General features: G+C 37.7%; 1 protein-coding gene and 1 non-coding gene across 2 annotated transcripts; one reads left to right on the forward strand and one right to left on the reverse strand.

Annotated features, from left to right (window-relative positions):
* Window positions 1-17,929: 17,929 nt before the first annotated feature.
* Window positions 17,930-18,036, reverse strand: LOC133036365 (small nucleolar RNA R71). Its single transcript, XR_009687022.1, has one exon. It is a non-coding gene; the product is annotated as a small nucleolar RNA R71 (small nucleolar RNA).
* Window positions 18,037-18,949: 913 nt separating this feature from the next.
* LOC133035503 (uncharacterized) lies at window positions 18,950-19,766 on the forward strand. The gene has a single exon (XM_061111337.1). It carries the CDS (start codon window positions 18,951-18,953, stop codon window positions 19,716-19,718), a length of 768 nt encoding a protein of 255 aa, XP_060967320.1. The 5' UTR covers window position 18,950; the 3' UTR covers window positions 19,719-19,766.
* Window positions 19,767-25,175: the final 5,409 nt, after the last annotated feature.

Below are 25,175 nucleotides of genomic sequence, written 5' to 3' on the forward strand. Positions count from 1 at the left end.
GACTGTGCGGGAAAAACTTTGAGAAGTCAACAAGAAACTCCTAGCTGCTGAGACCAAAGTTGTCGAGCTGACCAGGGAACTGTAGGAGATGCTGTCGACCGAGCAGCTCGAGGCAGATAATGCTTCTTTGTCTCGAGACGTTTCCAGTCTTCAAGACGAAAGAGAGGGTCTCCAGACTCTTCTCCGTATGTTGGAGGATGAGAAGAAAGCTAAGGAGGAGGAACTTGAGGCTGAGGTTAAGGACCAGAAGTTCGAGGTGGTGAGGCTCGGGGAAAAGGTGAATGCCTTAGAGACAGCTGGTCTCAAGATTTTTTATGAATTTTGGAAGGCCAATCCCAAGGCAAACTTTTAATATCTTGGCACTTCGGAAGACATGTTTCTCAACTACTGCGATGCTCAAGCAGCCTACGGGAATCCCGAGGCGACCACTTCCACCTCTCCTACCGATCAAAGTGTTGAGGCTCCTTCTGCCCACAATGATGATCTTCTAGCCCCTTCAGACCTAGTTGACCCATACAAAGAGCCTGGGACTCCTCCTATTTAATTTCTTTCCTTTTACCGTCTCTTTTATATGTATGTTCGGCCAGTAGGCCTTCTTTTGAGACAAAGTGACCGCCCAAGCGGTCTTTAAACTTGGAATATTATTTTTCATTTTTTGAACAATTGGCTGAATGGGCAGCCTTTAATCCTGGATTTAAATGCTTTTGTTATTCTTAATGAATTTCATCCCTTGTTTATAATCATTGTGCAATTGTGTTCGTTTTATTTTTGTTTTTTTTTACCAAATGCTTTGTACAGGTATAGGTGCCCCCAAGTGACCGAGCAAACTTTTAATACTTGGTCTCTTGTTTTTCACAAGTATCCTTTTTTGTCTGTTCGGGGTTTTGGGTACGACCAGACCTTTTCTACGCACTGGATGGTAAATTTGTAACATGCTAATGAACTCGACTCAATTTGAATTTAAATAAACATCTTTATTCATTTATGGGTCAGAAATATGTATGTTACCGTAGTAACTTACATTGAAGCTATTATGTTGATCTAGTCTGATATTTAGCTTAGCATAAACAAAATAAATTACAGAAAATAAAAATTGTACTTTCATAAGTGGTAATGTGACCTGAGTACTTTATAATTTAATCTGAACCTTTGGACGTGGTCCACCCAAAAGACCATTCACTTAAGAGTAAGTGTTCTTTTATTTCGTACTTGATATGGTCATCCGACCTGGTACTTTTACTAGTAGTATTTTCTTAAATGTTCCCCGTTCCAATACATTGGTACTAGAACGAGTTACATTTTTTTTTGTCATACTTACCCAGTTTGTATGCTCCTGATTCTAGAACTTCGACCACTTGATATGGTCCTTCCCAATTCGGTCCAAGCACACCTGCCGTATTGTCTTTGGTGTTTAAAAATACTCTTCTTAGGACCATATCTCCCACAAATAATTTTCGTGCTCTCACTTGCTTGTTAAAATATCGAGCTACTTTTTGCTGATGGGCTATCAGTTTCAAGTTTGTTGCGGTTCGTTTTTCTTCAACTTCATCAAGTGATTTTGCGAGGAGTGCATGATTGGCCTCTTGGTTATATGTCAGTATTCTATGGGTCGGCAGTTCGAGTTCTACGGGCAACATTGCTTCATATCCATATGTCATGGCAAATAGAGTCTATCCGTTCGTTGTTTTCTCAGTTGTGCGGTATGACCATAATACTTCAGGAAGTTCCTCCGGCCAGTTTCCTTTAGCATCCTCAAGTTTCTTCTTTAGGGTATCCTTGAGTGTCTTGTTGACTACTTCAACTTGACTATTTACTTGGGGATGTGCCACTTCAGAGAAACTTTTTATGATCCCATGGTTCGCACAGAAATCAATGAAGGATTGACTGTCAAATTGTTTATCATTGTCCGAAACTATCTTGTATGGTAATCTGAACTAACAAATTATGTTTTTCACAATGAAGTCTGGCACTTTTTGGGACATGATGGTTGCCAGCGGCTCGTCTTCCGTCCACTTGGTAAAATAATCAACTGCAACCACTGCATATTGCACTCTGCCTTTGCCTTTGGGTAACTGTTGGATCAGGTCAATTCCCCAAATGGCGAAAGGCCAAGGACTTTGCATCTGAGTTAGTTCGTTGGGCGGTGCACAAGGTATCTTTGAAAATCTCTAGCATTTATCACATTTCTTAACATAGGCCTTGGACTCTTCAATCATGGTTGGCTAGAAATAACCTTGCCTTAGAATTTTCTTAGATAAACTCGGCCCAACTGCATGGTTGTCGCAGAATCCATCATGTACTTCTGATAAAAGTCGTGTAGCTTCTTCTTGTGTGACACACCTGAGTAGCGGCATGGAGAATCCTCTTCTATACATAACTTCCTCTACAATGATGTACCGTGCAGCCTTGATCCTCATTTTCTGAGCTTCATTTCTGCTATCTGGGAGTTCCCCAGTGTTGAGGTAGGTTGTTATTGGTGTAATCGAGTTTGGGGATGTATCAATCATTTCAACCTCTTCCGTGTCGGTGATACTAGGTTTTTCAAGAAACTGGATAGGAATCATATTTGCTTTATCATTTATGTTGCTGCTCGCAAGTCGGGCTAGTGCATCAGCAATTGTGTTTTCTTCCCTTAGAATTTACTTAAGAGCATAACTTTTGAATTGTGTGAGCAGGTCGTGTATTTTTCCCAGATATGCTATACTCTTTTCCCCCCGAGCTTCGTACTCCACAGATACGTGATTTACCACTAACTGTGAGTCACTGCAGATCTCAACGTGTTCGGCATGAAATTCCTGTTGGAAATAATTTTACCAGGATCTAGATTTACTAACAAGTATGTTGGATTAACAACCTAATATGAATTCTAAAACAATGAAAATAAACACATATAAAGTTAGAAAACCTTACAGTGGGTGCAGCGAAATATTATGACTCCTTCCGTTCAGATCTCTAGCCCTTGATTCCTTTCTGTAGCAGAGCATCACCAAGATCTGAACCTGGATCTTCTTTTCTCCTTCTTTGATGCAGAAATTCCATAGTCTTACATACTATGATTGAGGTACCACTTGATGTGTGTGGGCACTACTCATCTCACATGGATTTCGAAATTTTCTCTCTTTTTCTCTCTTAATTTCGTGGTCTTAAGCATACAAGAGAAGAGAACAAAGGTTGCTTTATATAGGGAGAAGGGAGAGCACAACTTTCTAAATAAACAGTTTCCTTTTTTACTGTGTAATTGATTAACTGCCTTATTTAGTGTGATCCACCACTTTCCTATTATTGCTAGGCTTTGATTAGCAATTACATGTATATTAAAATTGAAAATAATAATTGGGAAACACACAAAGAGGTGCCGGCCATAGGGTGAAATGTGCCTCACTTGGATTTTGCAGTTTCCTCAATTTTATTTCAATTTCTCCAAAAATGTCATTTTTCCAATTCTAATCATTTAAATGCCAAAACTAATTATTTAATAACTAAAATAGATTATTAAATAATATTGTCATTTAAAATAATTATTAATTAGACATGCAAAGTCTCTCAATTAATAATTAAACCTAGAAACCCTTTTCTTTACAATTTCATCCTTAAACTGTGAGAATTCATAAAGTAGACATAGTCTAACTTTTAGAATTATAATTGATTAATTAAAATCAATTAGCTGAATCTTACAAGAAGTATGGTCTCAACTAGTATGGGGACCATGGGTCTATATGACCGAGCTTCCAATAAGTCGAACCGAATTTACCAAGTAAATTCCCTAACTTATTAATTCCTCATTGAATCCACACTTAGAACTTGGAATTGCACTCTCAATCATATAGAACGCTCTATATGTTCCATGATGTAGACACGTCATTAGTTATCCATTGTTATAACCCTAATGTGATCAATGATCCTCTATATAGATGATCTACATTGAAAAGACACTACTGTTACCGCTACACCTTCAATGTATTTTATCCTTAAAACACTTAACCCTGTATAAATAATGTTTCACCTAAGTGAAATGAGATCTCCACCATTTATCTTCGTTTGGTTAAGCTCGAAGGAAATCATCCTTTACTTCTATTCGCCAAATAGAAGCTATAGATTCCATATTTATGTTAGCGCTCCCACTCAATTGCACTACCGTGTTCCCAAAATGTATGTATTGCCCTGACCAAAAATTAGGCTTAACTAACAAATCAAAGAACACGAATAACACTCTTGAGATTGAGCCTAACCATATCAGGATTTCGATCATGTGATCTAGGATCAACTTAGTGATATTGAATTGAATAGATATTTACGGTAAATATTAATATATCTAATCAAAGTTCAATATCGGTCCCTTCTGATGTATACTCCATACATCAGATACTGGTAAACTTTGCCAATGTCCTGGAAAGGACATAACACTTTTCCAAGGTGTAAGAATACCTATCACTGATTATACCATGTCAGTCTAAATCCAGTGTTTTGACAAATCAGGGAATAAACTTTTGAACATATAATAAAGATTATATTCCACTGTGCTGACAACACTATAATCTTTAACAAACTCATATGTTCTGGACTTAAAAAAGAATTCATACATTATATACATATAATCATGAAATAAATCATGTGAACCATGCAACATAAAATGTTATTTCTGATCTTTATTAATAAGTAAATCTGATTATATGAATTGAGTTTTATTTAGGGCATAAAACCCAACAATTCCCAAGCGAGTTTTAGGCCGACAATAGGAGCTTCATATTTAGCTTCATTATTGGATGCCTTAAATCTGAATTCAACTGCGCCATGTAGGTGTTGCCCCCCAGGTGTGACAAGGGCAATTCTTGCACCAGACAGCTGATCCGTAGCCGACCCATCTACGTGTAGCTTCCAAGTTGGCTTGTCTTCACTATTGCTCAGCTGAGGTACTTGTACTGGCTCTGGGTTACATTCTAAAATGCTCTCTTCTTTACCCGTACATTCAACCATAAAATCTACTAAGGCCTTACCTTTAATCACTGTTCGGGGCTGAAAGATAATTTCATACTGGCCCAACTGTACTATCCATTTGAGCAACCATCTAGAGGCGTCCGGTTTTTGCAATACTTGATGCAATGGTTGGTCAGTGTAAACCCGAACAGGATGAGCTTGAAAGTAGGGCCTTAGCTTTCTTGTTACTAGGATTAGGCAATAGGTGAGCTTTTCTATCAATGGGCACCGACCTTCAGCTTCAATGAGTCTTTTGTTGATATAATAGACCGGGTGTTAAATATTGTTCTCTTCTCTGATCAGTACGGAACTTACTTGTCACAGCCAAGTATATTCCTAATTCTTCTCCGTCTAGAGGTTTTGAGAGTAGACGAGGTTTTGCGAGTTTCATTTTTAGCTCTTGAAATGCTTTTTCGCATTCCTCCGTCCATTCAAATTGCTTATTTCCTCGCACGATGCTGAAGAATAGAACACACTTGTCTGCTGACTTTGAAATAAATCTGCTGAGTGTGGCAATCTCACTAGTCTAACTTTGAACTTCCTTGGTTTTTGTTGGCAATTTCATATCCAGGAGGGCTTGAATTTTCTCTAGATTGGCTTCAATTCCTCGGGCATTAACGATAAAGCCCAGAAACTTACTCGAGCTGACTCCAAAGGAGCACTTTAGGGGATTGAGTTTCATGCTGTACTTCTTGAGGACTTTGAAGCATTCGCCCATGTCATCTATATGCCCCCCAGCCTTCCTGGATTTGATGAGCATGTCATCCACGTATACTTCCATGTTTCGTCCGATATGGTTCTTGAACATTTTATTTACCAATCTTTGGTATGTATTTCAGGCATTCTTAAGACCAAATGGCATGACTTTATAACATCTGTTCGGAAACTTGTATGTTCTTGGTCTGGTGGATGCATCTTGATTTGATTGTACCCAAAATAGGCATCCACGAAGCTTAAAATCTCGTGCCCTGCTATTGCATCCGCAAGTTAATCTATCCTCGGAAGTGGAAAGAAGTCTTTTGGGCACGCCTTGTTGAGGTCGGTGAAGTCAATACAAACTTGCCATTTTTTGTTCAGCTTGGGTACTAGTACGGGATTAGCAACCCAGGTCGGGTAGAAAGCTTCAAATATGAAAATGTTGTTGCGTAGCTATTCTACCTCTTCTTTTAGCACTAGGGCTCGTTCCTTGTCCAACAATCTTCTTTTTTATTGAACAGGCCGAAAATTAGGATCAATATTTAGGGCATGTGAAATTATAGAAGGATCGATTCCGACCATGTCCTCATGTGACCATGCGAAAATGTCTAGGTTTGCTCTTAGAAATTTTATCAATGCTGATTTTACTTCGAGCAACAAACCTTTTCCAATTTTGAGTTTCTTGGTCGGAACATTTGGGTCGATTCCAATCTCTTCTAGTTCTTCCACTGGCCCAACATTTGTATTTGGTTCCCCAAGTCGGGGATCCACATCTTCATCCCCGCCTTGGGCGATTCCCTATTTAGCAATGTCTTTTCCCTTGTCTGAACTCTCACTAAAGGATACTTCCTTTTTAGCCTTGGTTAGGGGAGGTTGTAACATTCCCAACAACTTGTTGATTTCCTCTCAAGCACCCGATCCCATTCTTCGTTGGAAACTCAAGGCACAAATGAAATATCGACGTAACAGCTTTTAGGTCATATAAGGCTGGTTAGCCCAACATGACATTAAAGGCTGATGGAACATCCAATGTCAAAAATTGTGCCATTACAGTTATGCTCTTCGGAGCTTGCCCAACAGTAAGGGGTAGGTAAATTTGCCCTAGAGGTGCAACACTCTTGCCGAAGAAACCATATACGGGCTGAAGACAAGGGGTTAAATCTTTGAGTTGGAGCCCCATTTTTTCATATGGTATTTTGAACAGGATATTTGTAGAGGCTCCATTATCTATCATAGTTCGGGCCACTGTTTTGTTGGCTATCTGTACTTCCACGACCAACGGATTATTGTGCGGGAAATTATCTTTGACAGCATTCTCTTCATTGAACGTTATGGTGGGTTCCCCTACCCGTGGTACTTTTGGCTTCCATTCTTTGACGGCTAGGACCACTTCTTTTTGCTTGTGCTATAAGGTTCGGGCATACCTTTCCCAAACTTTGCCCGAATCTCCAGCTATGTGTGGGCCCCCAATTATAACTTGCAAATGCCCATCCACCAGTGGTGGCAGTAAATCTTGATTATTGTTTGTCTGGGCAGCCCTCTGATTTTGATCGGTCTTGACATATTTTTGCACATGCGGGTTATTCTTTCTTATTGAAAATTCAATTTCCCGCTACGAATTGTTGCATTCGTTGGTTTCATGGCCATAATATCCATGAAAACGACAAAACTTGGACATGTCCCTCTTACTTATGTCCTTTTTAATGGGAGCAGGTTTCTTGTACGGAGCTACTGACTGAGTAGCCATGTAAATGGTCTCCAAATCTTCACTCAAGACAAAGAAAGCAGTGAAGTTGGAATGATTTTCTCTAGGGACCTGTTCGGTTTTGCCAACAAATTTTCCCTTTTTCCCTTTTTCCCATTGCCTTGCCTGTTGTTGTTGTTAGACCTTTTACCGCCCGAGCTTGAATTGCTTGGGTACTAGGGGTGCTGAACGGATGTTCCAACGGAGGGAACTTGTGACTGGCCTGGCTTAAGCTCGACTTTTACTCGCTAAATGGCCTCTTCGAGCTTGATGAAACCATCTACGCGATCGAGGAAGTCACTCATAGAATTGACTGGTCTGTCTCTCTTGATGTCCTTCCAAAGCTCCCCGAGAACTCTGATGCCCCCCAGTATTGCGGTTAATTTCCCCTCTTCGGTTAACCGTGCAACTTTTGTCGCCTCCATCATGAATCTCTGATATAAGCTTGGAGAGGCTCCCCTGGCCTTTGCTTCACTTTGACCACGTCCTCTAAATGCAATGGGAGTTGGCGAGAAGAAGAGAATTGTGCGTGGAATTCTGAGGAGAAAGCCTTCCACGAGTTGAACCTTCCTGGTGTCAACTTGAAGTACCATTGTTGGGCAGCTTCCGAGAGAGTGGCAGGAAAAACTCTGCAACAAACATCTTCTCGTATTCCTTGCAAGTCCATTTGCATTTCAAACTATTTAAGATGTGATAAGGGATCTTCTTTCCCGGTATACATCTTCCAAGTCGCCATCTTGAACTTATGAGGCAAATCTAGCACATTGATCTTTGGAGTAAAAGGGGATCCACGTGCTCGGTCCAACTCGAGATCATTGTTCTTCTGACCAACCAGACCTTGGAACATGTTTTTTAGTTCATCCAACTGTGCTTGCACGGATGGATGAACTTGTTTGGCCTCTTGGCCGACCAGGGTCACGTCAGGATCTTTTTGAGATGGATTTTGAGCACGGGTCCCGGGCTGAGTAGCTGGTGATTCATAATGTTCGTCTAACCCTCTCCTTTTGTTCAGGTCATCCCTGAGATCATGAGTTGTTCCCAATCTATTAAATACAGATGCATTAGGTTATCTCAGTGACTGGTTGGTTTGGCTGATCAATTGGCCGGAACCGTTAGTCTGGGTGGAGTTATTAGGTATAACCCCTCATAACGAGTTACTAGATAAGGTCTAGCCGCCTACCACTTGGCCCACAGGTGGAAACTATGCCCGAGGATTGGACGGTTGATCGCCAGAGTTTGGGAAGCGTTCCCAGCTGGATCTTCGTCTGACTCGCCCAGCGGGATGCTGGTCGCAAGTTGCTAATTAGTAACTTGATAGGCTCTTCGTATCAGTACGGTGGCCTGTCTTGTTCGGTCGTCAATGGCTGCTTGTTGAGCCCTCAATGTTTCCACCTCTTTATCCCTCCATTCAGCGAACAGACACCTTTTCTCTTCAAATGCAAGGTTCACTGCAGTACGGAGCTCTTCCTGATCAGGATGCAGAGTATTGGTATGGCCTTGCATGAGTTCAAGAGCATCACAGAGGTTCTGGATCTCAGTATCGTCTCCAACGGTTATTCAGACATTTGTTGCTAGCAGAACTCCAGTACTGGGAATACCCAGATTGGCTGCTGAACTGGTATTTCCAATCTCTTGCACACCGGGTGCAATTCCATTCAAAGGAGACGTCACACCATGACCCACGGTTGGTGGTTGCATGATGGGTTGTTCAGGATTTGTGGTTGGTGGAACCCTTGCATTTCCTAGATTCTGCAGTGCGGGATCCACTGCCGGTGGATTTACCTGATCGACCACGCCTCTACGAGTTTGTACCACCATCGTGTTTATGATTAAATTTGAAGTAAAGAGCAAATTTATGACTTTTCCTCTCAATGAAAGCACCAAAATATTGACCTTGCTTTTAAGAAACGACAATGAGTCTTAATTGTAAGCGATAAGTGATATAATTTAGATATAATATGAAAAGATAAATAAATAAATAAAGAACACAGAGTTTTTAAAGAGGTTCGGCCCCGAGTAGTTCGGTAATAGCCCACTCCCCTTGATTTGTATTGACTTAAGAACAAAGAATACAATGATTCTTCTCTTAAAGCTCTTACAATGACATCTCTAAGTATGCTTTGTTAGATAATTCTCTCGACCCCTTTTCCAGTAAGAATGGATCACTATTTATAGGGCTATGTGCTTGAGGGAAGGTTTCCCTTTTTCTTACAATGTCTATAATTGGTAAGATTACACATTACATATATAGAGTACACAGATTGAGAGATTTGGACAGCTTGCCATATCTCTGTGATACGATCCCAGATTTATAAGTATTTCTCTTTTGCTTCATGATACAAATGCTAAAATTGCTAAGTGTTGATATGCTGTTCGGATTGTCCACTGCTCGGCTGTGAGGACCTCATCCGTACAGGTATACACGGTGCGTTCGGAACATCTCCTTCGGGCAGATATGGGGAATTACGTCCACGTGCCACCAGCATGTGATGCCACGTCAGAGTGCAAAAATTGGGATAACAAATGATATTTCAGTAAACTAATGTAATCACTGAAATAAGAGCTCTTCCATTTATCTCTATTAAGCCAAGCTCGAAGGAAATCATCATTTCACTTCTATGTCCAGATAGAAGCTATAGATTTCATATCTATGTTTAGCGCTCCCACTCAATTGTACTATCATGTTCCCAAAATGTGTTGGAAGTTATTTTACCCGGAACTTAGATCTACTCACAAGTATGTTGATTTAACAACCTAAATATGAACTTCTAAAACGATAGTAAATTAAACACATAAGAGTATCAGAAATCTTACATTGGGTGCAGCGGAATATATGTCTCCTCCCACTCAGATCTCTAACCCTTGATTCCTTTCTGTAGCAGAGTATAATCAAGATCTGAGCCCGATAGTCCTTCTTTGTTGTTTCTGAATTCTACACAGCCTTCCTCACTATGATTGAGGTATTACTTGATGTGTGTGGGCACTACTCTAGCACTTATAGATTTCAAAACAGTGAAGGAAGAGAGAGAGAGAGGGTGGCGGCTCAGAGAGAATTTTCAGAGAGAAAATTCTGTCAGAATATTGTTGTGTATCAGTTGTACAGTTATGTTCAACTCTGAAGCCTTTGCCTTCTATTTATAGAAGACCACCTAGGGCTATGATTGAATTAATTGAAATTTAATATTGAAAAAATCAAAGGGAAAAGGGAAGCTAAGTGGCCGGCCTAGGCATTGTGGAAACAAGGCTTGCCACTTTTCCAACTTTCCTTTTCCTACACTGATAGTTTCCTGTTTTGTCAAAAACTGCCAATTCCTTTGTTCAACCACATAAATGTCAAATCTAATTATTTAATAATTAAAATTAATTATCAAATAATATATTGTCATTTATTTTATTAATAATGAAACTAATTAAAGTTTTCTAATTAATAAATATGCCCTTCAAAATCTCTATTTACTGTTTTGCCCTTAATAAGTGATAAATTCTCAAATAGACAAGTCTATCTTGAGAATTTTTTAATTGATTAATTAAAATCAATTAAATGAGTCTTACAAGTAATATTATCTCAACTAGTGAGGGGACCATGGGTCTATATATCCGAGCTTCCAATAAGCAGATCTAGAATTTACCACTTAAATTCACTGACTTATTAATTCTTCGTTGAATCCACACATAGAACTCAGAATTGCAGTCTCAGTATACAGAATGCTCTATATGTTCCACCATATAGACACATCATTAGTTATCCATTGTTATAATCCTAATGTGATCAATGATCCTCTATATGGATGATTTACACTGTAAAAGGACTAAATTACCGTAACACCCTACAATGTATTTTATCCTTAAAACACTTAACCCTGTATAAATGATATTTCAACTAAGTGAAATGAGTACTCAATCATTTATCTCGTTTGGTTAAGCTCGAAGGAAATCACCCTTTGCTTACTATTCGCCAGATAGAAGCTATAGATTCCATCTTTATGTTAGCGCTCCCACTCAATCGCACTACCGTGTTCCCAAAATGTATGTATTGCCCTGACTAAAGATTAGGCTTAACTAACAAATCAAAGAACACGAATAATACTCTTGAAATTGAGCCTAACTATATCAGGATTTCGATCATGTGATCTAGGATCAACTTATGATATTGAATTGAATAGATATTTACGCTAAGTTTCAAAAATCTAATTCAAAGTTCAATATCGGTCCATTCCAATGCATACTCCATCCATCCAACCTGAGCTTTACTTTAACCTATGTTCTGGAAAGAACATAACATTTCTCCAAATGCAAGTAAACTCTGTTGTAGATCGTCATATCAGTAAAACCCAGTGTTTTGATAAATCTAGGAATACTTTATTCACATAGTCATGTTTACTTTCCACTGTGTTGACAACACAATAAACATGATCAAGTATGTGAAAAGGGGTTTGGATGAATTTATAAATCAAATAGACAAGCAATTGATTAAGTGAACCAAAACATACACAAATGAATGAAAAAATACTTCTGTTACTTTATTGATATTGAATAATCTGGATTACATTGAAACAGAGTTTTATTTAAGGCATAAAACCCAACAAACTCCCACTTGCACTAATATAAAACAAATCAGTACATTTCAATTAATCCTAAATTCTGACGGTGCTTTTCGAATGAAGTTACTGCCAAGACTTTGGTGAATGGATCAGCTAAGTTATCCTGCGTATCCACTTTCTCCACCAGTACATCCCCTCTTGCCACATATTCTCTGATAATATGATACTTTCTTTCTATATGCTTACTTCTCTTGTGGCTCCGAGGTTCCTTACTGTTGGCTATATCTCCAGTGTTATCACAAAGCAGGACTAGAGGCCTTTCCATTCCAGGAACTACACCGAGACTGGTGAAGAACTTCCTAAGCCAGACAACCTCTTTAGCTGCTTCAGCCGCAGCTATGTATTCTGCCTCCATGGTAGAATCCGAAATCGCAGTTTGTTTAGCACTTCTCCAAACCACTGCTCCACCCCCAAGAGTAAACACCATCCCAGATGTAGATTTCCTGTCTTCAAGACATCCCTGGAAATCTGAGTCTGTATAGCCTAAGGGATTTAAAGCACCACCCTTGTAGACGAATACATAATCTCTTGTACTCTTTAAGTATTTCAAAATATACTTAACAGCATTCCAATGTACCCGTCCTAGATTTGACTGATACCTGCTCACGATTCCAACTGCATAGCAGATGTCAGGTCTAGTGCATAGCATAGCATACATTAGACTTCCAACTGCAGAAGCATAAGGAATTTTTGCCATGTCTTCTATCTCTTGAGGATCAGTAGGACACTGTTCCTTAGATAGACGGATACCATGTCTAGAGGGCATGTTTGCCCCATTGGTATTGGTCATGGAAAATCTCTCTAGAACTTTGTCAATGTAAGTTGTTTGAGAGAGAGCAAGGGATCTGTTCTTTCGGTTTCTGACAATCTGAATACGAAGAACATAGGCTGCCTCACCCAAGTCTTTCATGTCGAATTGAGTGTCAAGCCATTCCTTGATGTGAGTCATTTTCTTGACATTGTTGCCAATGATCAAAAAGTCATCAACATAAAGGACCAGGAATACTACTACTTGGTTTTCCTTGAGTTGGTAAACACAAGGTTCATCTTCATTCTGATGAAAGCCGTAGGTTTTGATGATCTCATCAAACCTTTTATTCCATGAGCGAGAAGCTTGCTTAAATCCATATATGGACCTATTTAATTTGCAAACTTTATTCTCCTGCCCAGGAAGAACATAACCTTCTGGTTGCTCCATATAGATGGTTTCTTCAAGAAGCCCATTAAGAAAGGCTGTCTTGACATCCATTTGCCAAATTTCATAATCTAAAGCGGCAGCTATGGAGAGAAGAATTCGGATGGATTTGAGCATGGCAACCGGACTAAAAGTTTCCTCGTAGTCCACACCTTCTCTTTGGGTATAACCCTTGGCGACCAGTCTAGCTTTGAAAGTTTCAACTTCGCCTCCAGCACCTCTTTTCTTCTTGTAGACCCATTTACATCCAATTGGACGAAAATCATCAGGTGGTTCTACATATTCCCAGACTTTGTTCTTTTTCATGGAATCCATTTCTGAATCCATACTGGCTGACCATCGCTTCCGTTGCGGACTTGCCATTGCCTGTTTATAGGTTAATGGGTCGTCATCAACACCGTCACCAACGACCATATTGATTTCACCATCCAAGCCATAACGAGATGGTTTTGTAGAAACCCTCCCACTACGACGAGGAGCGGTGACCTTCTGAACAGGAGCTTTGGTAGTAGTTTTCTCAGTTGCTACAACTGAGGGAGTGGGATGTTCCTCTTCTTGAGTAGAAGAGGATGGTACATTTGAAGGAACAGTATCTGTGAGCATTTCCTCTAATATAATTTCACTTTTCGGTTTGTTGTCTTTCATATAGTTATCTTCAAGGAAAGTAGCATTTGTAGAAACAAACACTTTGTTATCCTTGTGACTATAGAATAGTCCACCCCTAGTCTCTTTAGAATTTCTGACAAACATGCAAACTTCAATTCGCGATTCCAGTTTGCCTTCTTTCTTTCTTAAGACGTGAGCAGGGCACCCCCAAATCCTATAATGGTGCAAACTAGGTGTACGACCATTCCATAGTTCGACGGGTGTCTTAGGGACTGCTTTAGATGGAACAACATTTAAAATGTCGTTTGCCATTTGAATAGCATATCCCCAGAAGGACGTAGACAGAGTTGAATAACTCAGCATAGACCTAACCATTTCTAAGAGAGTGCGATTTCTTCTTTCTGCAACTCCATTCTGCTGTGGAGTGCTTGGGCCAGTATATTGGGATTCAATTCCAAGTTCAGTTAAATGATCTTTGAACTGCATATCCATATATTCTCCACCCTTATCAGTTCGCAAGATCTTTAATGTTTTACCTAATTGGTTTTGAGCCAAAGCATGAAATTCCTGAAACTTTTCAAACGTTTCAGATTTCTTTTGCATTAGGTAAAGAAAACTATATCTAGAGAAATCGTCAATGAAAGTGACGAAATACTCATAACCTCCTCTGGCTTTTACATTCAGCGGTCCGCAAACATCTGAATGTACTAACCCTAGGGGTTCTTTGGCACGCTCTCCCTTCGCAGAGAAAGAACGTTTGGTAATTTTTCCTTCTAGGAAAGACTCGCAGACTGGCGATTCTCCTAAGACGACATTTTTCAATGGACCGTCTTTGGTTAGCCTATTGAGTATATCAAAACCTATATGACCTAAACGTAAATGCCATAGATAAGTTTGATCATCATTATCAATCTCTTTTCTCTTAAGGCTTCTAGGTGTAGCTACATTGAAAAGTTCAGTATTTAGTGAGATTTGAGTATCAGGTCTTAAAACATAAAGCCCTCGTTCCATGTTTGCAACACATATATGAAATCCACTACGAGAAATTGAACAATTTGAACTCGAAAAATTCAATATATAATAAAGTGTTTGTAAACATGAAACGCTAATCAAGTTTCTACTAAAATTGGGAATATATAAAACATTCTCTAAAAGTAAAAACTTCTTAGAATTAAACTTGATTCGGGCTGTTCCTCTTGCTTTAACTGATACCAACTCGCCATTTCCAACTTTAAGCTTTAACTCATCTGGGTGAAGATTCTCCCAAGTTTCAAGCAGCTGCAATGAAGAACATACATGGTTAGTAGATCCAGAATCAACAATCCAGGTGGATTTGTTGTTCTCTAAAACACATGATTCAAATACAAAAGCATCACCTTCGTTTGAATTGTCTAGAAGCCTAGGACATTGTTCTTCTTTATGTCCCTTTCCATTACAATTCGCACATAGAACATGATGTCTGATAATTGTACTTGAAGAAGCAGCTTTGTTAGAGCCCTCATGCTTAATCTTCTTCCTCTGATTAAAGTTTGCAATACCAGGAGGTCCCATTGCAATCAGATTCCGCTCATGGGCCCTCAACTCAGTCTCGAGTTTATCCATGTCGGAGGAGTGAGGATTGTTCAATAAGTAATATATAACAAAACTGTCATACTCCTGAGGAAGACTATAAAGTATGAGTCTTACCCATTGTTCCTTTGATAAATCAATTCCTAGTAGATTTGCCTTTTGGAATTTCAGATTCATCAACAATAGGTGCGAGTTAATGCAACTACCAGGATGCATTTTCACACTATTGAGTTCTTTTGCAAAGATACTAACTAGGAGTGGATCGGGATGAGGGTTATTCATATTGGCACTACAACATATCAATAAACTGAAGTAAGGGTTTGGTTCTATAAATTCATACACAGGTTCAGAAAACAAATAATCACATATGTTATAAAAATACTAAATCTAACATAGTTTATTTTCCAAGGTTTCCAACGAACTGATACAGTGTCCCGTTTAGGCGAGAGTCAAAGCATCATCCATTGAATAGAGTTGTCAATTCATCTAAAATGTCAAATATTCTAGCAACCTTTTATTCGATCAAGATTGAAATTCAGCGTTGTCCCGTTTAGGCGAGAGTCAAGGCAATTCTATCTTATGAGCTTCTACCATTGTTTCGCATTCTTGTAAGTCTTATACAGTCGCCTGTTAGGCTATTTTTAGCCTATGTTATGGATCCGATTTATGTGCATTCTTAGCTGTGTTGGGACGGAATTACGCTTGTTTTCTATGTTTTCAGGTTCTTTGGAGTAAAAGAGGTCTCGGGTGCATAAATTCACTGAAAAACGTGCTGAGCCGAAGAAAAACTTCATTTTATGAGTTTTTGCATATCTGGCCGCGGCGATGAAGAGTCTCGCCGCGGCGAGATACGAGAAACAGAAAGTGCCTAATTTTGGCACATTCTCGCCGCGGCGAGAGGAAGTGTCGCCGCGGCGAGATCCCGTACGGACCGGGGGTAATTTCGTCCATCGAACCCTAAATTTCAAGTATAAATAGAAAACTGCGATTGGAAGTCAAAGAGAGCGATTTGGAACCCTAAAACACAGCTGAGAGCGGCAGGAAGAGCGTAGAGATTCAAGTGAAGATCCAGAATTCACCCTTAAACAGTTCTTTTCTTTATTCCTCTTTAATTTATTAATGTTGAATATCGCTATAGGAATGGTTATGGATTTGTTTCTGAACTAAATTTCCCATTTAGGGAGGATGATGATTGTTGTTTAATGTTTTCCTAGTTAATGTTTAATTACCATTCCTCAATTCTTGTGTGTGTGAAATTATCTTAATTTGTGTTTAATTTCATGTTTAAGATTGATCACCTTGTGCATGCTCCATGATCTCAATTCAAAATCTGAAAAGTGAGAATTGAGAATGCTAAAATTAAGATAATCGATGTTCTATGTGAAACGAAAGTATTTACATGACTTATGTGACGAGTAGATTATTGCTTAATGCTGATTTCATGTTAGTTTAATTAAGGAATTAATTAGATAACATGTGATTTAGAATCTAGAAGATCTGAAAGGAGCTAGGTTACTTTATAATCTGTCATTCACCCCAAGAATAGGATAGTAATTAATCATTAACAATTTGGGTAAACAACAACAGGATTCTCCTCCCTATTGTCTCATCTTGCTAAACTTTAAACTGTGTTATTAAGCTTTCTGAATTTCTTTCAAATTTTACTGTTTTTAAACTGTAATTGCTTTTGATTTACCGAATAGAATCATAAGTATAATTTAGTGGTACTTAATCCAATTCCCTGTGGGATCGACCTCACCTGTGTGAGATTTTACTACTTGATTGCGTATACTTGCGTAGCGTTTAAAAATATAGCAACAAGTTTTTGGCGCCGTTGCCGGGGAATTGTTAAAGATTAATATTACATAAAATTATACTAACTTCTAATTTGGTATATTTTTCTCTTGCTGATTTTTCTAACCTTTTTCTTGCAATATTTTCTTGATTTATTTCAGGAATCCTAAGTGCATGCGCCGTCAAGGACAAACAGTCATATTACCAGTTGATCCTGAAATTGAGAAAACTTGCAGGAGGAATCGAAAGAACAAGAGGCAAGAAAGAGTTTCAGCAACTGCTGAAACATCAGAGATCATGGCTGCCAATGTGAACAATAATGCTGGAAACAATGGGGGTAATAACGGTAATAATGGAGGTGCCGTGGAAGATCAAGCTAATGGCCGTAGCTTGAGAGATTACATTCTCCCTACTCTGACGGGAGTGCAGTCATGTATCAGGCCACCGGCAGTGGATGCAAACAATTTCGAGATTAAGCCTGCCATCCTTCAAATGGTGCAGTCTTCAGTTCAGTTTGGTGGTCTCCCTTCTGAAGATCCTAATTTGCATCTCTCTAACTTCATGGAACTTTGTGAAACTTTTAAGGTTAATGGAGTTAGCGATGATGCCATTCGACTGAGATTGTTTCCATTCTCACTGAGAGAGCGAGCCAAGAGTTGGTTGATCTCCTTGCCACCAAATTCTATAGCAACATGGACAGACTTAGCAACAAAATTTCTGTCTAAATTCTTCCCTCCAGCAAAGTCTGCAAAGCTGCGAGGAGAAATAAACAACTTCTGTCAGCAAGATAATGAATCTCTCCATGAGGCTTGGGAGAGGTTTAAAGATCTAATCAGAAAATGCCCTCATCATGGTATAGAGAAGTGGATGCTGGTTCACAACTTTTATAACGGGCTGGTTGGTAATACTAGAACTTTAATAGATGCGGCGGGTGGAGCTTTTATGAGAAAGAGTGCTAATGAGGCTTACGATCTATTAGAGGAGATGGCTCTAAATAATCAGCAGTGGCCAACTGAAAGGAGTCAAACTAAGAAAGTAGCTGGTGTGCTAGAGGTTGATGCCATCACAAAGTTAACAGCTCAGGTTGAGGCATTGACTAAAATCATTGCAGGGCAAGCTAAACAAGCCCAAGTTATTTGTGAGATATGTGGAGGCAACCATCACTTTTCAGAGTGTCAGGCAGATGTGGATAATTTGCCAATGGATCAAGCAAAAGCCATTGGGAACTACTCCCAAAATAATAATTATGGGCACAACCAACAGGGGTTCTACCAGCAGAGAAATCAGCCCCAACAAAACCAACAACAAAGTCCTAGTGGCTCCAACATCCAAGCTGATTTATTGCTCCAATTCATGATGGAAACTAGAGCCTCTATTAAAACTCTAGAAACTCAAATGGAACAATTGGCTACTCAAGTGGCAAACCAAGCTCAAGGAAATTCAGCTAGCACTAGTGAGGCAAAAGGAAAAGAGCAATGTAAAGCAATTTCCTTGAGGAGTGGAAAGAATTATGATGGGCCTGATGTGGTACAACCATTCAATGAAGAAGTTAAAGATCAATCAGCACCAACCCCAACATCAATAGAAAAGAAAACTACTGATAGCCCTGCACCACCACAACAGTCTCTACCAATCAGTATTGATCATCATGTGAAGATACCTTATCCTCAGAGACTCCGAAAGACCAATCTAGACAAGCAGTTTACAAAATTTCTAGAGGTCTTCAAAAGACTACACATCAACATTCCTTTTCTTTGAAGCCTTGGAACAAATGCCCCGTTATGTGAAGTTCATGAAGGAGATATTGTCTAAGAAGCGAAAAATGGAGGACTATGAAACAGTGGCATTAACTGAGGAGTGTAGCGCCATTTTGCAAAAGAAACTACCGCCCAAGCTTAAAGATCCGGGTAGTTTCAATATTCCATGCTCTATAGGGGGTTCAGTGGAAACTAAAGCTCTATGTGATCTGGGAGCAAGCATTAATCTAATGCCGTTGTCTGTCTTCAAAAGGCTAGGATTGGGAAAAGCAAAGCCCACAACAGTGACTCTACAACTAGCGGATCGTTCTCTAACTCATCCTCGTGGCATAATTGAAGATGTACTGGTGAAGGTTGGTAAGTTTATCTTCCCTGCTGATTTCTTAATTCTTGATATGGAGGAAGATTCAACTATTCCCATTATTTTGGGAAGACCATTCTTGGCCACGGGTCGAGCATTAATAGATGTTCAAAAGGGGGAGTTAAAGTTGCGAGTCCAAGATGAAGAGGTCAATTTTAATGTTTTTGCCCCAACTGACATTCCTACCTGTTGCAAGATTGAGGTGGTGAAGGGTTCTTTTGTTAAAACTGATAAGAAGAAAGCAAAGCCTAAAGAGCGACTTCGAACGATTCAGCGTCGTTGGAAAAGATTGATGTGTGGTAGTTCTGAAGGTGAGCTTACTCTTGTGCAAAACTCTGAAATCAACACTATTGGTGGTAAATTTTCTTCATTTAGTGCGAGGGCTCTTTTGAATGCAAAGGGTGGACTTGATCCCTTCTGATGGGGCTCAGGTAAGTTTCTCTCATCCTGGTTTATTTTCACACATTGGGGACAATGTGCATTTTAGTTTGGGGGGGGGAACTTAATCTATTTTTTTTCGCGTTTATTTGTTTTAGTTTAGTTTTAGTTTTTTTTTTTTAGTCTTGCGTGATAGCTAAATTGAAAAATGGATTGAATTGTTGTTATTCACTTGTGCAATGGATTGAAACATAACTGTGTGCTTGACTTGCAACTGTTTGAATTAAATTGGATGTGTGCTAGGAAGTGATTCATGTAGATTTAAAACATTTGCTATTCTCACATATCACTTGTGTTCTATTTGGATTGTGGAATGATTGATTGAACATGGAATAGAATTTGTTTGACATACTCTCTTGAAGCGAAATCCTTGATGATTTTTGTTTGGAAAATGATTTAGGCAAATTTTCTTTGGATCGATTGAGCCTTTCAAGCCTACCTGAAAAAAATTTTTCCTTAGTATACCCAAAGTTGAGCCTTAGCCTGTTTTAAAATTTTTCACCACTTCACGGAGCTGAATTCGTTATTCTAAACTCTTTTTCACCCTGAACATATTTTGTTATGCCATAAGCCTTGAAACAAGTTTGGGGGGGGGATAAGTGCTGTAAGTGAAAAAAAAAATATATAAAGTGTAGGAATGAGAGATTGAAAAAAAAATAATAAGAATATTGTGTGTTGTGCCTATAAAAAAAAAAAAAGAAAAAAAATGTGTCTTCTTGAAAAAAGTTAAGAAAATTATGAGGTGCACACACAAGAAAAAATTGCAATCTCTTATTTCTGTTTTTGGGATATATGGAAAGAAAGCAAAATAAATGTCTAGGCTTGCTTGGTTAATAGTGCTTATGGTATAGTATAGCCTAAATGACTTCTCATCTACCCATGTACCTAAGCCATGTGATTTTAACTGAAAAAGACCTATTGATTCCAGGTAGAAATTTGTCAACATTAGTGGAGAGAGGTATGTCATTCAAACTTATTGATCATGTGTTAGTGGGATGTTGGAAAGTTAGAACAGTTGTGATATTGATGGGAATTGCGATGCTTTATGTTTGTATGAATTACTTACTTGTAAACTGCACATTCAACTTAGTTCTTAGAGTTGGCAAGTTGAAATTCTGGTTATTGAAGGATTGAAGTTGTGCAGGTGGTGGTAACAATTTAATTGTTGGAAAGTTCAGCTATCATTTTTAGTTTTTTTAGTTTAGTCTTAGTTTACTCGGGGACGAGTAAAGAGTCAGTTTGGGGGAGTTTGTTAGGCTATTTTTAGCCTATGTTATGGATCCGATTTATGTGCATTCTTAGCTGTGTTGGGACGGAATTACGCTTGTTTTCTATGTTTTCAGGTTCTTTGGAGTAAAAGAGGTCTCGGGTGCATAAATTCAACGAAAAACGTCTTTGGCCGAAGAAAAACTTCATTTTATGAGTTTTTGCATATACGGCGCGGCGATGAAGAGTCTCGCCGCGGCGAGATACGAGAAACGAAAGTGCCTAATTTTGGCACATTCTCGCCGCGGCGAGAGGAAGTGTCGCCGCGGCGAGATCCCGTACGGACCGGGGGTAATTTCGTCCATCGAACCCTAAATTTCAAGTATAAATAGAAAACTGCGATTGGAAGTCAAAGAGAGCGATTTGGAACCCTAAAACACAGCTGAGAGCGGCAGGAAGAGCGTAGAGATTCAAGTGAAGATCCAGAATTCACCCTTAAACAGTTCTTTTCTTTATTCCTCTTTAATTTATTAATGTTGAATATCGCTATAGGAATGGTTATGGATTTGTTTCTGAACTAAATTTCCCATTTAGGGAGGATGATGATTGTTGTTTAATGTTTTCCTAGTTAATGTTTAATTACCATTCCTCAATTCTTGTGTGTGTGAAATTATCTTAATTTGTGTTTAATTTCATGTTTAAGATTGATCACCTTGTGCATGCTCCATGATCTCAATTCAAAATCTGAAAAGTGAGAATTGAGAATGCTAAAATTAAGATAATCGATGTTCTATGTGAAACGAAAGTATTTACATGACTTATGTGACGAGTAGATTATTGCTTAATGCTGATTTCATGTTAGTTTAATTAAGGAATTAATTAGATAACATGTGATTTAGAATCTAGAAGATCTGAAAGGAGCTAGGTTACTTTATAATCTGTCATTCACCCCAAGAATAGGATAGTAATTAATCATTAACAATTTGGGTAAACAACAACAGGATTCTCCTCCCTATTGTCTCATCTTGCTAAACTTTAAACTGTGTTATTAAGCTTTCTGAATTTCTTTCAAATTTTACTGTTTTTAAACTGTAATTGCTTTTGATTTACCGAATAGAATCATAAGTATAATTTAGTGGTACTTAATCCAATTCCCTGTGGGATCGACCTCACCTGTGTGAGATTTTACTACTTGATTGCGTATACTTGCGTAGCGTTTAAAAATATAGCAACATCGCCACCATTAGGGTGGTCATGAACCATATAAAAAAAACATATAAGAATACTTATCTTTCGAGATTAAACGGCGCTAACTTGCTAATGAATGTTCCTCCATTAGGGAGGATTACTCACTAAAACAATAGCTATGTAAAACCAACAATGGAGATCGAATTTCTCTTGATTAAAGCTCATTATTTAAAAATGTATTTTGTTTAATCATTTATATTCCATATCTCAATAATGAAATATTACAAATTAAAGTAAAAACTTTAATTAAATTTCAAAAATGGAATAATTTTGAAAAATATCTTATTTAAGTTGTTTAGAAAAAAAAATCTAAATACCCAACTTAAAATATTCTTCAATCAATGACTTAATTAAATATTACCAATTAAGTAGTAACCACTTAATTTAGAAGATATTCCATTTTAAGTTCCCATATTTATAAAATATCAACTTAAAAAATATCTAAAGAATCTTAATAACCAATTCCCGAAATTCCTCAACTTAATTTATAATAGGAAATTCAAAAATATTCAAATCTAAGTTGATTTGATAGATTTAACTAAATCTCAACTTAAATAGGAATATTTAATTAAATTATAAAATTAAGATTCAGAAAGAATTTATATGGTTATAATTCCATATTTAATTAAAAACAAGAAAAATACATATAGCTTTCCAGAATATAACTATTCAAACTATGTTTTTCTTAAATTAATTTCAAGGAAGAATGAAATTAATTATGTTGCTAATCAATTTTTTATTAGGCCAAACTAATATAATTAACCTAGCACAGTTATCCAAATCAGGCAAATGGGCCTTCACAATTGGGGTTGTTCATGAGAGGGGGGGCTGGGTCCAGTATGTCGTACCCACTTCTAAGGCTCCCAACTCTCACACAAGGCCCAAAAGAGAGGAATTCAACCTTAAAATGAACAACTTTTATTAATTGAATAGGCTCACTACTAAATGAGCCTAAATAAAATCTATCAGTTATGATATTTTATTTAGCAACAACAACCTATATGTATCTATAACAGAAATTAAACATATAGGCTCACACAGGCATACACACTTGGATGGATCCTATCATGTTGCTAGGTCATACACAGATGAAAGAAGTTTGTAAAAATTACCAGTTACAAATTATTTACTTGATCTATCATCAATTGAACCTTTGGTTAAAATTAGATCATAGGATCTATCATCAAGTTAACCAAGGCAATTTAGATCAAGCAATAATAGGTTTTAGAAAACTTACAAACAATCTAAAACACATACTCCTGCAACAAGGTTAGATTTGGATAGTTGGATGTAGGATTTATTTAATTTTAAACATTTATTTCGAAAATAAAATTAAAATTAAACCTACCATTTTGAAAAATTAGGTTTTGGGTAACCTAAATGTCATTTCAAAATTAAATTGCTAACTTTCCTTTTAAATTTCATGTCATTTAATAAATTAAATAATAAAATAGAAAATGGTAAATACATACCCTTTTCTTGTTTTATAATTTAATTTAATTAAAAAAATAACAAAATTTAAAAGTTAACAAAAATACCTTATTTCCTCTTTTAAAATTATCATGATTATTTTGATCTTATTTTAATTAAGGTCAAGTTACCAAAAAAAATTAATATCTGACCTTAAAAAAAATAAAATAATCAAATTTTAAAGGAAATAAGAAAAGAGATAAGCAAAACTTGATTTTTCCTATTTTCAAAATCAAATTACACTAATATCTAAAATTAATTTTAAAAATTAAAATTAATTTATTTCTGATAATTATATTTGAAATTTGAAAAACAAAAATCAACATACAAAACACAAAAAATTGGAATTTAATTCCATGAAATAGCATGAAAAATCGAAAAAAAAAATTGAAAAAAAGATGAACTGTACGGATGGCATGCCATGCATGCTCATCCGCGCGCGTCTCTGGGGTGCACGCCGAGGAATCACGGCGCAGGAAGGCTGCTTGCAGCCATTCCGCGCGCGTGATGAGGGTGCTCATCACCCCGATTTTTCCAATTTTCAAAAATTCATAACTAATTCAAATTAAATCGAAATCGAATTCTGTAAAAAAGTAAATTGCTTAGAATTTTCCAAACTATCCAAAAAAAATAATTACAGAGACAGAAAAGTAACTATTTTTCCCAGAATTCACAAACAACAATCAAACATCAATATGACACTCAAAGCAACATGATACCATCCAAAAAACAAGCAAATCGTTTTAAGTCCAAATTTCTTGCAAGCAAATCAATTACCATGGCTCTGGTGCCAGTTGTTGGAAGTTATTTTACCAGGAACTTAGATCTACTCACAAGTATGTTGATTTAACAACCTAAATATGAACTTCTAAAACGATAGTAAATTAAACACATAAGAGTATCAGAAATCTTACATTGGGTGCAGCGGAATATATGTCTCCTCCCACTCAGATCTCTAACCCTTGATTCCTTTCTGTAGCAGAGTATAATCAAGATCTGAGCCCGATAGTCCTTCTTTGTTGTTTCTGAATTCTACACAGCCTTCCTCACTATGATTGAGGTATTACTTGATGTGTGTGGGCACTACTCTAGCACTTATAGATTTCGAAACAGTGAAGGAAGAGAGAGAGAGAGGGTGGCGGCTCAGAGAGAATTTTCAGAGTTCTGTATCAGTTGTACAGTTATGTTCAACTCTGAAGCTTTTGCCTTCTATTTATAGAAGACCACCTAGGGCTATGATTGAATTAATTGACATTTAATATTGAAAAAATCAAAGGGAAAAGGGAAGCTAAGTGGCCGGCCTAGGCATTGTGGAAACAAGACTTGCCACTTTTCCAACTTTCCTTTTCCTACACTGATAGTTTCCTGTTTTGTCAAAAACTGCCAATTCCTTTGTTCAACCACATAAATGTCAAATCAAATTATTTAATAATTAAAATTAATTATCAAATAATATATTGTCATTTATTTTATTAATAATGAAACTAATTAAAGTTTCCTAATTAATAAATATGCC

The sequence above is a fragment of the Cannabis sativa genome, chromosome 3 (genome assembly GCF_029168945.1).
Source record: "Cannabis sativa cultivar Pink pepper isolate KNU-18-1 chromosome 3, ASM2916894v1, whole genome shotgun sequence".
NCBI classification, from domain to species: Eukaryota; Viridiplantae; Streptophyta; class Magnoliopsida; order Rosales; family Cannabaceae; genus Cannabis; species Cannabis sativa.

What these genes read in the sequence shown, in the direction of transcription:
- LOC133035503 (XM_061111337.1), top strand. Translation starts at nt 18,951, where the DNA reads ATGCCCCGTTATGTGAAGTTCATGAAGGAGATATTGTCTAAGAAGCGA.